Source organism: Hyla sarda, chromosome 2 (assembly GCF_029499605.1).
Source record: "Hyla sarda isolate aHylSar1 chromosome 2, aHylSar1.hap1, whole genome shotgun sequence".
Classification (NCBI taxonomy): domain Eukaryota; kingdom Metazoa; phylum Chordata; class Amphibia; order Anura; family Hylidae; genus Hyla; species Hyla sarda.
Window position 1 is genome coordinate 64,226,789 of NC_079190.1, and position 15,736 is coordinate 64,242,524.

General features: G+C 42.2%; 1 protein-coding gene across 5 annotated transcripts in view; it reads right to left on the reverse strand.

Moving 5' to 3' along the window:
* Positions 1–510: 510 nt before the first annotated feature.
* The window catches only part of CCNA1 (cyclin A1), a 37,933-nt gene continuing 22,707 nt past the window's right edge, over positions 511–15,736 (reverse strand). The window contains exons 1-9 of one of the 5 annotated variants that reach the window (XM_056560345.1): positions 10,597–10,844; positions 5,991–6,211; positions 4,470–4,692; positions 4,262–4,389; positions 3,454–3,677; positions 2,959–3,163; positions 2,661–2,774; positions 1,206–1,339; positions 511–992 (exon numbers count right to left, since the gene is read on the reverse strand). In XM_056560345.1, the coding sequence (XP_056416320.1) occupies positions 944–992; positions 1,206–1,339; positions 2,661–2,774; positions 2,959–3,163; positions 3,454–3,677; positions 4,262–4,389; positions 4,470–4,692; positions 5,991–6,188 (1,275 nt within the window). In that variant the 5' untranslated portion in view covers positions 6,189–6,211; positions 10,597–10,844 and the 3' untranslated portion in view covers positions 511–943. Of the gene's footprint in view, positions 993–1,205; positions 1,340–2,660; positions 2,775–2,958; positions 3,164–3,453; positions 3,678–4,261; positions 4,390–4,469; positions 4,693–5,990; positions 6,212–7,075; positions 7,421–10,582; positions 10,845–15,736 lie in introns of those variants that run through there. The other 4 variants (XM_056560344.1, XM_056560347.1, XM_056560346.1 and 1 more) reach the window with 4 other exon arrangements.

Below are 15,736 nucleotides of genomic sequence, written 5' to 3' on the forward strand. Positions count from 1 at the left end.
CTAACATCTATTGTGGCAGGATTGTCCTCTCCCTGGAGTGGGTGATTCACCTGGCATGGGGTGGGGTGGGTGTAGTAGGGACACATTCCTCCATCCAGAATGTATGGTTTTTTTAATTGATTTTATATGTCTGTATACTCCTCTTTTGTACATTGAATAAAGATGATTCTTGTATGGCATATGAGACTGACAAGACATTTTATTGGTCTGCAGCACCATATAGTTGCTAGCTTTTTTGATCTTTGAAATAGTGGATAAGATCTTAGGCTACAAATTAACCTGTGATTATAGTAGACAAACTTACAGTAAACTGGCTTGTAATGAACCTTGTGTCTTTACTTTCTTACAAGCCAATGTACTGGAAGTTTGCTCAACTCTAGTAGACAAGAGATGGAAAAACCTACGTGCTATATAGAAGATTTGCATAAAACCTGGTTTTATAGTGATACTCATGTACTATGTCACATTGACACACTATGAAGGTGCTAAAAGAGGAGCACAAGTCTTAAGTTGCAGAAGTGAAAAGTTTATTAAGAGTCTCAATGGCACCAACAGTGAGATCCCATTGTACTCAGTTACATTCATCAAGTTAATTTACTCTTACTTGCCATGTTAGACATTGCATCAGTTTAATAAAGCATGAGCCACCAAGTGATAACCCAGCTTTCCTATAACCAGTGACACGTCTGGTCAGAGCAGCCTGCCCACTCCAAGTAAAGTTCAGTCAGATTTATGGAGTCGCTCTGACCAGATGTCTACCACTTCTACAGCTGTATTATAGTTACATCAATAAGTTAAAATGTTAGGCTAAAAGTTTAATATGTCACTATACAAGAGTCCAAAGTTAAAAGCCGGACACTTGGCCAGCAGTGTCCATCTAAAACAGATCAACACTGTTGATCTTGAGCTACAATAAGTGCTATGCAAGCTGTTGGTTCTTCAGTCATAGAGGAAGAGTAGCAGGAAGGGTCGTGAGGGAAGCCTGCATATACCTGCAAAATAAAGAGTCGAGAGTAAGCTTTTTTTGCCTAGTCTAGCCTTTACCCAAGTGGTCTTCAACCTGTGGACCTCCAGATGTTGCAGACCACTGTTTTACCCTGTAGAGAGTAGTCAAGACCCCCTCCAAAGAAATCTGATTTAGATTTCTACAACTTGGATTGTGATCCAGCACATGCAGGTGACTTTATAAGACAATTACCACTTACTTGGGAGTCTTAAATTTCTCTCTAATGGCTTGTTGTGCTTGACCGGGTGCTTTCAGGCAGGCTCTGTGCAAGTCAGCTAGACAAGGTGCCAAGTCACTTAAACTGTAGCCAGTGAAGACTTGGAGCTTTTCAGGCTGTTGGGAAAAATAAAGTTTAGTTTCAGGTAGGTGATGCAAGACACTCAAGTTCTAGATGACCATGTTTCTGAAGACGACATTTCATACATGCCTGTTGTCTTTCAGCCATATCTAGAACTGCATTTAGGTTAATAGGAATGAGTTGAAATGGCACAAAGTAGTGCCATTTTAATAACTAGAGCTACCATATTCTAGTATCATACCTCCTATTTAGGAAAGAGGTTTGACTTTAAGGCTGAGTGCCACCCATGTAAATGGCCTGATCTTGTCTTATCTACTGGTTTTGCCTTCTAACCAAGAAGACTGCTATAGAGTGACCACTACAGAAGAGTAGTGTCCGCCTATTAGGCTAATTTGGTCAGAACAAACTGGAATATTTGAGCAAAATAGAAACTTCAGTATGAAAGATATTTTCTGATGGCATATCCTACATAAAGTTTCACCAGATTCATGTTGAGTTCTGTTGGGGTTTTGGCAAAAGATGTTACTGTATACCATTGTTTCCTTTTAGGAGGACTGAATGTAGTCTAGAGTGTATGCTGTAGGATTTAAGGGGTACTCCACCCCTAGACATCTTATCCCCTATCCAAAGGATAGGGGATAAGATGTCCGATTGCAGGGGTCCCGCTGCTGGATCTCCGCTGCAAGACCCACCTGTTGTGGCTTCCAGCAGCACAAGAGGATCTCATCCTAATGCCTCCTGACCATGGTGACGTGAGATAGTGATGTCACACCTCCTCAATGCAAGTCTATGGGAGGGGGTGTGACGGCTGTCACACCCCCTCCCATAGACTTGTATTGAGGGGTGGGGCATGATGTCACATGGGTGGAGTCGTGAGATCTCACATCACCGTGGTAGGGAGCCGAAGCCTCCAGCGTTTCTGGGAGCCGCAACAGGTGGGTCCTGCAGCTGACATCCTGGGGTCCCCAGCGGTGGGACCCCCACAATTTGACATCTTATCCCCTATCCTTTGGATAGGGGATAAGATGTCTAGGGGGTGGAGTACCCCTTTAAGCATGGACTAATCCACTCAGTGTTTGAGTTAAACTGAATGTAGTTGCTAGTGGACTACACCTGTTCCTCCTTAATGATTATGTTTACTGCCATATTGTTTGCCAGCATGTGATTGCCTGAATGCAGTCTAAAACCCTCAAGGGTACTAGACACTTCCAGTGTTTATCCGAATTTGATCATTGGTACCATCTTGGAAGGACCATGTTTCGATTTCATGTATTACGGCCTGCAGGATTTACTCCACTGATGTCTAGATTGGAATAGACCAACTGCTGGGACACCTGATTGAGAAATGCTACTTACCCAGAAAGCTTTGTTTATTGTGTAGTTGGCAAGACCATAGGCAGCAGCTGCAGTTATTGAAGGAAGATACTTCAAGAAAGGCTCCTCCTGAAGTAGTGTAAGCTCTGCCATGTACTAGAAAAAACAAAAATTTTTAAATTTTGTGTGCAAGCCTTACACTTTGATCGATTCATGATAGTCCTTCCGAATTTGAGCCTCTGTTTTAGTTTGTCTCAATACATTGCACAAGATGAAAGTTAAGTGTGCAACAATAGGAAAATACAGTCTGTGCTAGGTTTGTTGGGATGGACTGTCTTACCATTGCAAGGTGTTCAACCTTTGTGCCACCATTATGCTTGTAGAGATACTGCAGAAGGAACTGGTTGATTGTAGGGACAGTCAGATCAAAGGCCAACACCTTAAGCAGCAGGTGTTCCATGCGCAGGAGCTGTTTCTTTGTATAGGTATCATCAGTAATATACACAAACTCATCTATATCTGGTGGATAGATCTCTTCGTATTTGCTAGAATGACATGTTTAGTTGCTTTAATACAATATTGCATAGTCAATTTTGAAGTAGCTTTTAATAAAGGCAAAGAAACCCTTTAGTTTATACCCCCATATATGTAAAGGGCCATTATAAACAGATGTTTATGGAACGCCTACAGGTTGTCAGTATTGGTGTCTTAGATCTGCCCCCCCTCACAAGATGTTAGGGCTCCAAAATGCTCCAGTTTTGGTAGCCCACAGTAAGCCACAGAAAGGCCACTTTCTACAACATTGATAGTCTACTAAAAGCACTTGAGAACTTACGATGCCAGGAGAATAGATGCAGTTCCAACAAGCTGCAGCTTCCCCCTGAGTACAGACATACAAGACAGGAATCGGTCCAAGTAGTTGATTGCAAGAAACAGCGTTTCATTACGAAGCTTGTACTCTTCTTGTACTTCAGCAAGCCAATCCACCAATATGGTCCTCATAGCTGAAGTGATGTCAGGTTGCTTTCTCATGTAGTATGGCTTTGGTCTGTGTTTAATCTAGTAGAGTAAAATATTAAGCTTAGAGTTCTGAAGACAACATGTTCTTATGAAAGAGCCACCAAGAATGTTGCATGTACTGCAATATCACCAACCACGTAACATTGAGTAAAGCAGGCCATTTGCATATAGAAGCCTAAGAAGGCTAGTAGATAAGCTTATGTCAGCATAGCATAAACTACAATATATTTGATGCCTCTAGGGTTTAACATTTGATATGACTGCCAGAAGAGACTACACAATGGCCCTTATTTATTAAGAGTGTTGTGTAGGTTTCTTTGTGGGTTTTAATTACCTACAATTTTTCCATGGTATTTACTAAGGTAAATGTTAAGGGGGAGCTTTATCAAAATCTTTCCAGTGCAAAAGTTGCTTAGTTTCCCATAGCAACCATATTGCTTCTTTCATTCTTCAGAGGCCTCTGAAAAATGAAAGCACTTTTGGTTGCTATGGGAAACTAAGCAACTTTTCCTCTGGACAGTCTCCCCCTAGAGTTATATCCAAATCTAGATACAAGACTCAGGTGGTTCCCTGTCATTCACCCAGCTCTATTCTCTTTCTGAAGGAAGGCATAGCAATCTTACTTCAGCCTCACGCAGATAGCGATGAATCTCATCAATGTATTCTGCCACTGCAGCAGCATCTGGGTCCGTTTCAGAAGCTTCCTCTTCAGGTTGACTTTGTATAGAAGTTTCCATCATCATTGGGGATGCTATAAAAGAGACAAGTCAGGATCTTGTTTAGGACAAGACACTGACCAATTCCACAAGAATTCTGCAAGAAGCTACATACCTGCACTGACATCAAGTAGTAGGTGGAACTTCTGCTTCAATACATTGGCCTCAGATTCTTCCAGACTTGGAAGTTCTACGTCTTGTTTATCTTCTGCTTCATCCACATATATAGTAAAGCAGGGCTTGGGGACAGCCATATTAGCTGCGCTAGCGGAGAAGATCTTGCCAGCAAGAGGAAACACATTCTCCATGCCAGATGCAGCTTTTGTTGTGATAGCACCCTAAAATATCGAATTAAAAAAAAAGTTACACAAGATTTAAAGACACACCTGACTCCAGGCCCGTCACAACAGGCAAACAAAGCAATTACTTAGGGCCCCTGAGCAGAGCTGGTGTTCGCCCGTCCTGTAGCGACGGGGCAATCCCCCCCCACCCCCATCAATATTAACTCCCTGCAGCCCCGCGTTAAGTTTAAAAACGTCACCGACGTTCCACGCGTGCACCCATAGAAATTAAGGCGCTGAGGTCTGGAGGAATACGCGTGCTGGCTAGCTTGGTAAGTGACCACTGGTCCCGGGACCTACTGCTATAGCTGGAGCAGTGGTCAGCACTGAAGTGGGCAGTACACAGGCATACAGCCATAAACTGTATATGGCTGTATGTGTATGTGGGGGGGGGAGAATGGGACTGCCTGTGCCTAGTGTGTCTTAGTGGTTTTGTTCACTTCATGTTTTGAAAAAAAATAAAAACATTTTTCCAATTAAGGGTTCAGTGAACACGCATGTGAAACTGGTGGGGTTCAGTACCTCCAACAAGGTTAAGAACCACCAAGTTAGAGACTTAAGCAAATGCTGAGGGAAAGGATACATAAAATCACAACTTCCCTGGTATTTGTAGCTCAGACATTGGGCCTTATGCTCTTTGTTTGGTGTAGGTAGACATCTCCAAAATTCTATACACTACATCAGCGGTCTCAATCTGTGGCCCTCCAGATGTTGCAAAACTTCCAACTCCCAGCATGCCCGGACAGCAACATCTGGAGGGCCACAGATTGAGACCGCTGATGTAGTGTATAGAATTTTGGAGATGTTTGAGACGCTGCACTACATGGATATGTCCCTATTCCGCACAGCTCCCTCTTTACAATTGGGCAGAGCTTTATTAGCACTTTGCCTGATCAGAGATTTGTGACAATTCTTTCCAGTACTCCTCTATGATCAGTATAGGGAGGACCTAGGAAGCTGAGCAGTGTTCAGCTTCCTGTCCTACTAAAGCTAACAAGAAGCTAGTGCAAGATTGAATATAGTGGTCTGTGGGAGGGATGTGTGTCCACTGTAGTCTCAGGCTTCCTGCTACAAGGACAGCCATGCATCATCGCCTTAGATGACCAGGGATACATACATTAACTCATTGGGGAGATTTATCAAAACCTGTGCAAAGGAAAAGTTGCCCATAGCAACCAGTCAGATCACTTCATTTTGCAGAGGCCTTGTTAAAAATGAAAGCAGCAAGCCAATTGAACCCTGATAAACAACATCCCCCCAAATTCCTACATATTGTTAGAGGGAATGTGTCTTACCATGCTAAGTGACCTCCGGCGCTGATCGTTTTCACTGATGACTCCAAGTACTGTTCTTTGCATCTGCTGTGGTGGCATGAGTAGATTGGACTGAACCAGAGCCTCAACTTTTGAAAAGGCAGAACTTTTCTGGTAGCCATCACGGCCTCCCATACCAGCATTTCCAACAAAGACGTTTGATGTACTGTTGCGACGCATTTCCAGTCAATATGAAACAGCAGCTAGAGAAACAGTTTAAGGGTTAACAGTCAAGGTTTAGATTATGACAAGCTTTACATTTTATAGGATAACATGACCAGTATTGGACCTATAACTGGTAATATATATTTAAATCTACTTGAAAGAAGAGATCGCAGACGGCACTCACGGAAACAGCAAGAAGTTTTATTCGGAATCGCTGGTCCACGCAACAAGAACGCCAGGTAAGTCGACCCGGGTCGACTTACCTGGCGTTCTTGTTGCGTGGACCAGCGATCCCGAATAAAACTTCTTGCTGTTTCCGTGAGTGCCGTCTGCGATCTCTTCTTTCAAGTTATCCACGCTTATGCTTATGGCGGACTGAGCACCGGATTTGTGGCATTTGGACCTGACGGTGCAGTGACCCAGCATACTCCGGCAGTATCGTGAGTGCAGCAGTGCCGACATTTCTCCTTCTCCATGTGTTCGATATTTAAATCTACCATTCCATTTATTTTCTGTCCCCATTTACCTGGGCATATCTCACCTGCACCTCCCACATTTATTAAACAGGTGAATGTTTAAAACTTGTATACATCTAGACTACTGCCTTGTCAAGTGTGGTCCAGGCCGGAGTGAGATTGATTACCTGCAACTCAATAGTTGCACAATCACTAGCCAGGCCAAAATTACATTAGAGTTGTTTTCTAAAGTACTCAAAAGTGCCAAAATGTGCAAAAACTGACAATTTACCACAAAAACCAGGAAGACCACTGGTAAATTGCCCCTAGTGTCTTTTACAAAGATTTCCCTTTAAGAATGTATTGTCTGGCCAGGAGTTGATTTGTAATGTGGCCCAGTATGTAGGAATCAGTTCTATACTCTCCCATCCCCCCTCCCCCAGTTACCTGGTCTCCACCAGTCCTCTTCACTACTGCAATCAGAATAGATAATCAGCTGCCGACAGGTATTTCCAGTCCACATGGAAACCAGCAGGGTTAGTGGGCTGATTAAATGGACTAGGCCACATCCATTCTGTTCCCAGCCACACAACCTTTTTAATGGACACAGATGAAGAAAATCAAATGGATGATTTACCCATCAGGATAGCCACATACTTTAGACTGTCGTGTGGAATAGAATTGTAGGAACACAACTACTGTATACCCGGTCACTTTAGGCGATAGCCCCGATGAAGCTAACAACATATGTAGCTTTTGTCTCATTTAGTCATGACCTGAAGTGGCTGCTGGTACCCAAGAGGGCAACCTACACAGCCAACTGTCACCATGGGTCATGTGGCACCTATGTGAACCAATCAGATTCTGTCCTGCAGTTTTGAACAAAGCTAAATCTGTGCAACCAGCAGCTTTACCTGTACAACTATGGACACTTCTGCGCAGCTTTTATTGTTGTCTTACTGAATGCAGAGTGAAGCAGCTTTCCAAGTAGTTTTTAATGGAAATGTCCTGCTACTCAAAGTAGTGAGAAAAGGCCATCAGATGGACTTATTTTTAAGTTACAGCAGGTAGGTGGTGTTTCTACCTGCGGTTCACAATCTCATCTACTGTCTAGAGTCCTTGGAGGACAGGTCACAGGCTGCAGACAGCAAGGCAAACTGAAGAGACAGCAAGACTTGTAGCTGTTTGGTTGGAAACAATGCTTTGCAGTTCTAGTTTGTACTTCTGCCTGTTGCAAAACTACAACTCCCAACATGCCCAGACAGCCTTTGGCTAAGGGTTGTAGTTTTCAGACAGCTGGAGACAAGGTTTGGAAACACTGCTGTAGGGAGATCTAAATCAGTTTTTTTTTTAACCCACTCATAAGCAGGACAATTTCACAAAAAGTGTCTAAAGGCTTTAAAGTGATAATTGTTCTGGGGGGGGGGGGGGGGGGGGGGGGCGCGCACATTGCAGCTGTAGTTCACCATTCACAGCTAATGAAATAGCCCTGCACCATACATACTGCAGTGGTTATTTTTGAAGTTAGTGCACTGTTTAAAGAGTACCTGTCAAACCATATTTTCTAAACTCAGATTGTATTCCTTAACTACTCTTAACACCCCTCCTGCCCAAATAAAAAACCCCCCCTTTAACCCCTTAAGGACACAGGGCGTACCTGTACGTCCTGATCCCTCTAATGGGTTTAAACTGTTCTCACGAGAGAATGGGTTAAACCTTGTGAGACCCAGTTGCTATGGGCAGCCAGGCCTCACGGCTAATGCTGGGCACAGCCAATCGGTCCAATGCTGCGGTCAAAGTTGATTGTGGCATCTGAACTGAGAGAAAGACTAACCTGGCAGCTCAGCTGGACTATTGCAGAAATGCGATGTCCTGATCAGCCTACTGGACGACGAAAGGGTCCTCACCTGCCTCCGATCAGTGATCTACTGCTCCATGCCAGTGCAGCAAGCTAGAGCAGAGCAACGGTAACACTGATCAATGCTATAGCATTGAACAGTGTATGCAGTCAAACGATTGCATGGTATAGCCCCCTAAGGGGGCAAAAAAATGTAATGGTAACTATGAATGTTAAGCCCCCTAATAAAGATTTAAATCACCCCCTTCCATTTTTTTTAAATAAAAATAATCATGTGTACCGCCGCATGGGTAAATGTCCAAACTATTAAGATATAAGGTTAGCTAAACTGCATGGTCAATAGCATACACAAAAAAAAATCTAGAGTTGTGAACTTTTTCTTCACTTCATGTACCATATAGAGCAATCAAAGAGTCCCATCAAAACAGAAATGTTACGGTAAAAGCTACAGCACAAAAAATAAACTCTCCTAGTCGACATTTCTCTCCATTCCCCCCCCCCCTCAAAATCTCATTTAACATAGCAGGAGATTTATCAAAATCTGTCCAGAGGAAAAGTTGCAGAGTTGCCCATAGCAACCAATTAGATTGCTTCTTTCATATTTGAAGAGGCCTCTGAATAAATTTAAAGCGATCTGATTCGTTATGGGCAACTTCCTTGATAAATCTCCCCCATAAAGTTGAGAATTTTAACAGCAAGTAAGTACCAAAGTGTCTATTACATAAGGAAGAATATATTAAGTTTAGTGACAGGTACTCAGAGGAATTCACCAATCAATGCTCCAACCCGTAAATGAACCTTGAACAAGTCAGCACAACTGACACTACAACGGACCCCATTCAAGTCAATGAGATCCATCAGACTTCCCAGATTGCCAATGGAACTCTACAGGAGAGCCTGACAGCAATGTGAATAAGTCCGTGTGTGTGTGTGTGTATATATATATATATATATATATATATATATATATATATATACACACACACACTTTTTAACAGGTCTTTTCAGAACATGCTAGGAAGTAACATTCATGGGTAGTTTATTGTTTCAGATATCTTGCTATCCATGTTCTGGGTCCACACACTTTTTTTGGCAATGCAGTTCCCATATACATTCAGTGTGAAAAATATATGCATTGACTCCATTGTAAGGCTGGATTCACACCACATTTTGTTAAATACGGTTCCCGTATACGGCTGGGAGGAGGGGGGGCAGGGCTTAATCGCGGCACCCGCACTCAGCCGTATTTAATGCTTGTCTATGAGCCGACCGGAGTGAACCGCAGCCTCCGGTCAGCTTCGTTTTTTTGCCTGCAGTCAGGAAGCCACATATGGCCGAAAATGAAGCCGACCAGAGGCTGCGGGTTCACTCCGGTTGGCTCAGACATGCATTAAATACAGTTCCCGAATACGGCTGAGTGCCACAATTAAGCCCCACCCCCCTCCCAGCCATACACAGGAACCGTATTTAACAAAACATGGTGTGAACCCAGCCTAAACATTATGCATCAGGTTGTGTCCGTTTTGCATCCTGTATGGTTTTTCAGTTTTTCACATACCCAAAACCACAACCCATCATGGTTTTTGGTCAAGGTGAAAACACCATATACATTTATTTTTAACATGGTCAATGGGAACTGTACAGAATCATTCCATCCAGTTTGACTTTGCACAGTTTTTTTTCTTGGAATTGCAATCAAACAAGTCAAACTTTATTCATAATGGAGTGAAAAGGTAACAGATGCAACCAGACATTATTCAAACTGTATACAGATTAAAATTTGCACACACACTTTGATACAGTTTAGTCAGGTTTTGAGGAATCCTTTTTTCCTATCAAAAACCTGATATAGGAACCGTATTGCAAAAAACGTGGTGTGAACCATACAGTAAACTACACATACCTGCCACAGTGGGAGCCCCTGCTCACCATTGATAGATACCAAGTGGGGATAGAGATGTCACTTACTGTAGCAAAACTACAACACCCAGCATGCCCTGACAGCCTTCAGCTGTCAGGGCATGCTGGGAGTTGTAGTTTTACAACAGCAGAGGAGCATAGACATCCACAAGTGATAACACACAATGCTACATTACCACTAAGCAATGACCTCCGCTTGATTCCTCGACCACAGGGCACAGCACTCTGCTTTCCCAGCCCCCGGCCCGGCTATTTATTGGGAGGTGATGATCGGATATTGGTGTCAGGTGAGGCCGGGGCTCGGGCTGGCGGTGTACATGTCCCGGGAGCTCCCGCTGCCTCTGATCATAACTAAAACACAAACCGGTGTTTTCAATCCACCCGCTCCTGCCAGTCCTGACCAATCAGGAGGCGGCCCGGCGGGGTCACGTGCTCCCGTCGCCCTGGAGACCCCGAGCGGCGTGCATGAGAGGGAGCAGGAGGCAGCGTCGCCATGGTGACGGGTGACAGCGCTGTCAGGAGATGAGCACTGCGCAGTGTCACATGGTGTCTCCTGTCCTTCTCTGTGGGAAACACAACAACCGTAATGGTGACCACTACAACTCCCAGCAGAGTGTCAATCCAAGGCTTCCAATTGTGACAGCCATATTGGTGACCACTACAACTCCCATCAGCTTTTCTAAAGTATTAGTCCAAGTTCACACACATCGTTTTTGTAGTCAAATATTTGCAGGAATAAAAAAATAAAAATAAAAAAAATGTAAATATTTAGGGCCGAAAGTCAATTAATTTCACGACCATAAAAAAAAGCAAAAAAACAAAAATTTTTTGTTTTATTGGGGGAAGCAATTTCTATACAAAGTGGTAGAAAGACAACTTGTAGGTGGCGTTTTGTTGACACCCAACCCCCCCCCCCCCCCCACCAACCCCCCCAAAAAAGAAAAAAAAAAGCTACACAAATGTTTAGGGGCATGTTTTTAAACTCGCTTGCATGTCACAAATCTATCAAATTGTGGCACATTTAGGCTAAGTTTCTACTTCTAATTTTTTTTATTTTTTTTAAACGCCAAGAAAAACGCCAATTCTGCCACATGGCGTTTTTTGGCCAAAAAAATGCTGCGGCCAGATGTTAGCTGTAAATCGATGAGAAATCGCTAAATTCTTTTTCCACTTGGCATTTTTCAATTTGGCTTTTTTTGGGGGGCGTTTTTTCCACTCTTTTTTGGTGTTTTTCAGCTCCTTGGCGGTTTTGCTAAATCGCAGCATGTTGAGCCACTGGCGTTTTTCCCCCTGAAATTGTGGCGTTTTTCTCCCATAGAAGTCTATGGGAGTAAAAAAAACGCCAAGAAAAACGCCATGTGGGTTTTAACTTTGGTCTTTTTTCAGGCAGTTTTTATTCTCTTTTGGACTTTAGCAATCTAAAAAAGTGATAGAGATACCTTTTTTTAATCACATTTCGTAGGGTACCATTAAAAAAATAAATAAAAAAGATACAGTAATAATGGAAAAAATGGTATCTAACGAAATTTATCTTTTTTTATTACAAAATTTGTATTCATTTTTAAACAGAGATCAATTTATGTGGGCGGGTGGGGACCTAAAAACATAGCCAGCAAGAATAAAAATGTAGTGTGTGTGGTTTTCACTTTTTTTTCTTTATTTTAACATTTTTTTAGGTAGTACTACTACACCCTTGCGATCCTTCTGTTTAATTCAAAGATGCAGGGGCCGCTCTTCTATGGTCCCCCTGCACTGCCGTATATATATATATATATATATATATATATATATATATATATATATATATACATACATATTCATATTTCCCACAGAGAGCTGTGATTGGCCAGATGGTTCCAGCCAATCACAACTCTCTGCGGGAAATATGAATAGGTGTATATATACGGCAGTGCAGGGGACCATAGAAGAGCATTCGCCCGCATCTATACATTATACAGGAGGATCACAGCGGGTGTCAGGAGTGACATCCGCTGTGATCTGTCCTTAACCGCAGGTACTACTACTCCCAACATGGATATCACATGCAAACATGTAATTTACACACCCTGGCATCAGAAAACTAGCTCAATAAGTTTTTTATTTGTTATATTTAAAATTAAATATTAGATAGTATGTAGAGAGTAAATATGGCTAGAAGAAAAAATCACCACTAATGTGTATCAAGAAGCCTTTATAGACTCCAAAATGCATGATAAACCCAAGAAAGAGTACAAAGGAGCTATTCACACACAATTCTATGCAGAATTTGACACATTTTATTAATACATGAAGTAAACATACATAAAAGTAAAAATATTTTAAAAAATATTTTAAAAAGCAAGGAGTCACAAGATTAAAAAAAAATATTTGTAAACTATTTTTACTTTAATGTATGTTTACATCATGTATTAATAAAATTTGTCTAATTCTGCATAGAATTGTGTGTGAATAGCTCCTTTGTTCTCTTTCTTGGGTTTACTCCACACATGGAGAACACTCTGCTCCATACTGGGAGCTGTAGTACCTGCATTAATAGACAGATCGCAACAGGTGTCAGAAGTTACACTCGCTGCGATCTGTCTATTAATGCAGGTACTATAGCTCCCAGCATGGAGCAGAGTGTACTCCATGTTGGGAGTAGTAGTACCTGCTGGTAAGAACAGATCACAGCAGGTGTCACTCCTGACACCTGCTGCTATTGCAGAGATGCGGAGCGGCTCTCTACAGCGCTCGCATCTCTGCTCTATACTCCGGCCAGTGATGTGAATAGAACATCATTCATTCATATTTCCCTCTGAGAGCAGTGATTGGCTGCAACCATCCGGCCAATCCCCACTCTGGGCGGAAAATATGAATGAGTGATGTTCTATTCACATCACTGGCCGACCCGGAGTGTAGTGCAGAGATGCGAGCGCTGTATAGAGCCGCATCTCTGCTATATTATGGACGATCGCATCGGGTGTCATGACTGACACCCAGGGCGATCTGTCTATTAGTGCAGGAATAACTACTCCCATCATGGAACAGTCTGTTCGATGCTGGGAGTAGTAGTACTACCTAAAAAATGTTAAAAAAAATAGAGAAAAAAAAGTGAAACACAAAAACTTTAGTAAAAATTTATTAAAATTTAGTTATAAAAAATTTCAATTTAATTAAATAATTTTGTTTCCATCACTACTGCATCCTTTTTAAATTTTATTTATTTATTATGGTACCCAACAAATTTGGGGTACCAAAAAAAACTGCCAAGGTGCCAAAAATGCAATTTCCACACAAATGAAAAAACTCCAGAAAAAACACCAGACGTGGCAAATTGCATTGCCGTTTCTTCAGGCATTTTCTTACCAAAAAAGGCAAGACAAAAAAACAAGTAGAAACTTAGCCTAAGAGGTTTTCCTGTTGTAGAAAATCCTCAGAAGATTATGTACGTGTGAAGTTCTGTGAATGTACAATGAGGGTGTATTCACACACCACTGCAGATTTCAATTTCTGGATGCACAATTGTGGATCTGCATTTGTTAAATCTGCAGTTGTGGATTTTCCAAGGCAATTACTATTTTGAAATGTCAATCAAAAATACATAAGATTTGCCTTGAAAAATCCTAGATTCGATGTGTGTGATTGCACCCTCAGGCTAGAATTCCACTGAGGTTTTTCATGCAAAAACGCCGACAAAAACGCCCACAGGCAGATATTAGCTGCAAGTCAATAGGGAACTGCAAAATGCCAGATCCCTTTTTTTTTAGTCCTTTGGCCATTTTTCAGCTCTTCCTGGCTCCTTCTTTGGCATTTTTTTCAGGAAAATCTTGGCGTTTTTCTATGGGAGTAAAAAAACGGCAAGAAAAAAAATGACATAATTATCTTTGGTGTTTTTGCAGGCAGTTTTTATTCTTTTTTGGACTTTCGTGATCCAAAAAAGTGATGGAGATACCTTTTTTTAATAATATTTTATAGGGTACCATTAACAAATTAAAATAAAAAAGATACAGTAGTGATGGAAAAAATTCTATTTAGCAATATGTATCTTTTTTATAACTACATTTTTATTCATTTTTAAACAGGGACCAATTTATGTGGGCAGGCAGGGACCTAAAAATATAGCCGACAATAATAAAAATGTAGATAGGGGCCATTTAGATGTCAAATTTTTTTATTTGTTATAATTAATTTTGTTAAGCTTTTTATTAATAATGTATTTTTAATAATGTGTTGAATAAAGTGTGTGTGTGTTTTACTTTTTTCACTTTTTTTTCTTTATTTTTAAATGTTATATGTAGTACTACTACTCCCAGCATGGAACACAGTGTTCCATGATGGGAGTAGTAGTACATTTACTAATTGACAGATCGCCCCGGGTGTCACTTCGCATGCCCGCTTGCGAAGCCCAGCCCGTAACCAACCTACTGTTCCTCCTGCCTCCACCTTGGTCTCTATGCTCTGGCGTGCGTGCCCCCATCCCCTAGGGCACATGCGCCGGAGCTCTGAGATTTAAAGGGCCAGTGTGCCCATTAATTAAGTAACACCTGTGGCCAGTTAATAAATTCCTCCACCTCCCTCACCTCCCTGCTGGATCTTTGTTGCCCTAGTGAGAGAAAGCGTTCCTGAGTATTGCCTTGTTGTGTATCGTACCCTTTGTTTTGAGACCTGACCTTGCTCCTTTGCCGCCTGCCTACTGGCCACTTGCTACGTTCCTGACTATGCTACTGTCCCGCCTGCCCTGACCACCCACTATCCTGACTACAAGTTGCCTTATCCCATCTGTGCCTCAAATTTCCTCAGCCGCCCGTGTGGTCGAGCCATGATAGGAGTAGCGACCTAGAGGCCGTCTGCCTCAGCAAGTCCATCCTGCTTTGCGTCGGGCTCTGGTGAAAACCACTCCTGGTACGGTCCGTGTCATCTGCCAAAAATGTCCAGCGGATCCACTACCACTGGTGTTCCTGTCTACTGAAATGTGAGTGTTACAGATAGGACGATTGCATTGGGTGTCAGAAGTGACACAACCGGGGCAATCTGTCTATTTGTACAGGAACTACTACTCCCATCATGGAACAGTCTTAAAAATGTAAACAAAATAGAGAAAAAAGTGACACAGACTATAAAATAAATACAAATACAATACAATACTAATAAAAAAAATGTAAAAAATTAATTATAAAAAATATATTATTTTTACATTTAAAGGGGTTGTGCGCTGCCCTGCCTTTCGGAGCTCCACTCGCAGCGTGGCGGGGCGGCCGCGAACATGGAAGCCGGCACACAGCATTCGGAGTAATGAACTTCCGGACGCTGCGAGCGGAGCTCCGAAAGGCAGGGCAGTGCACAGCCCCTTT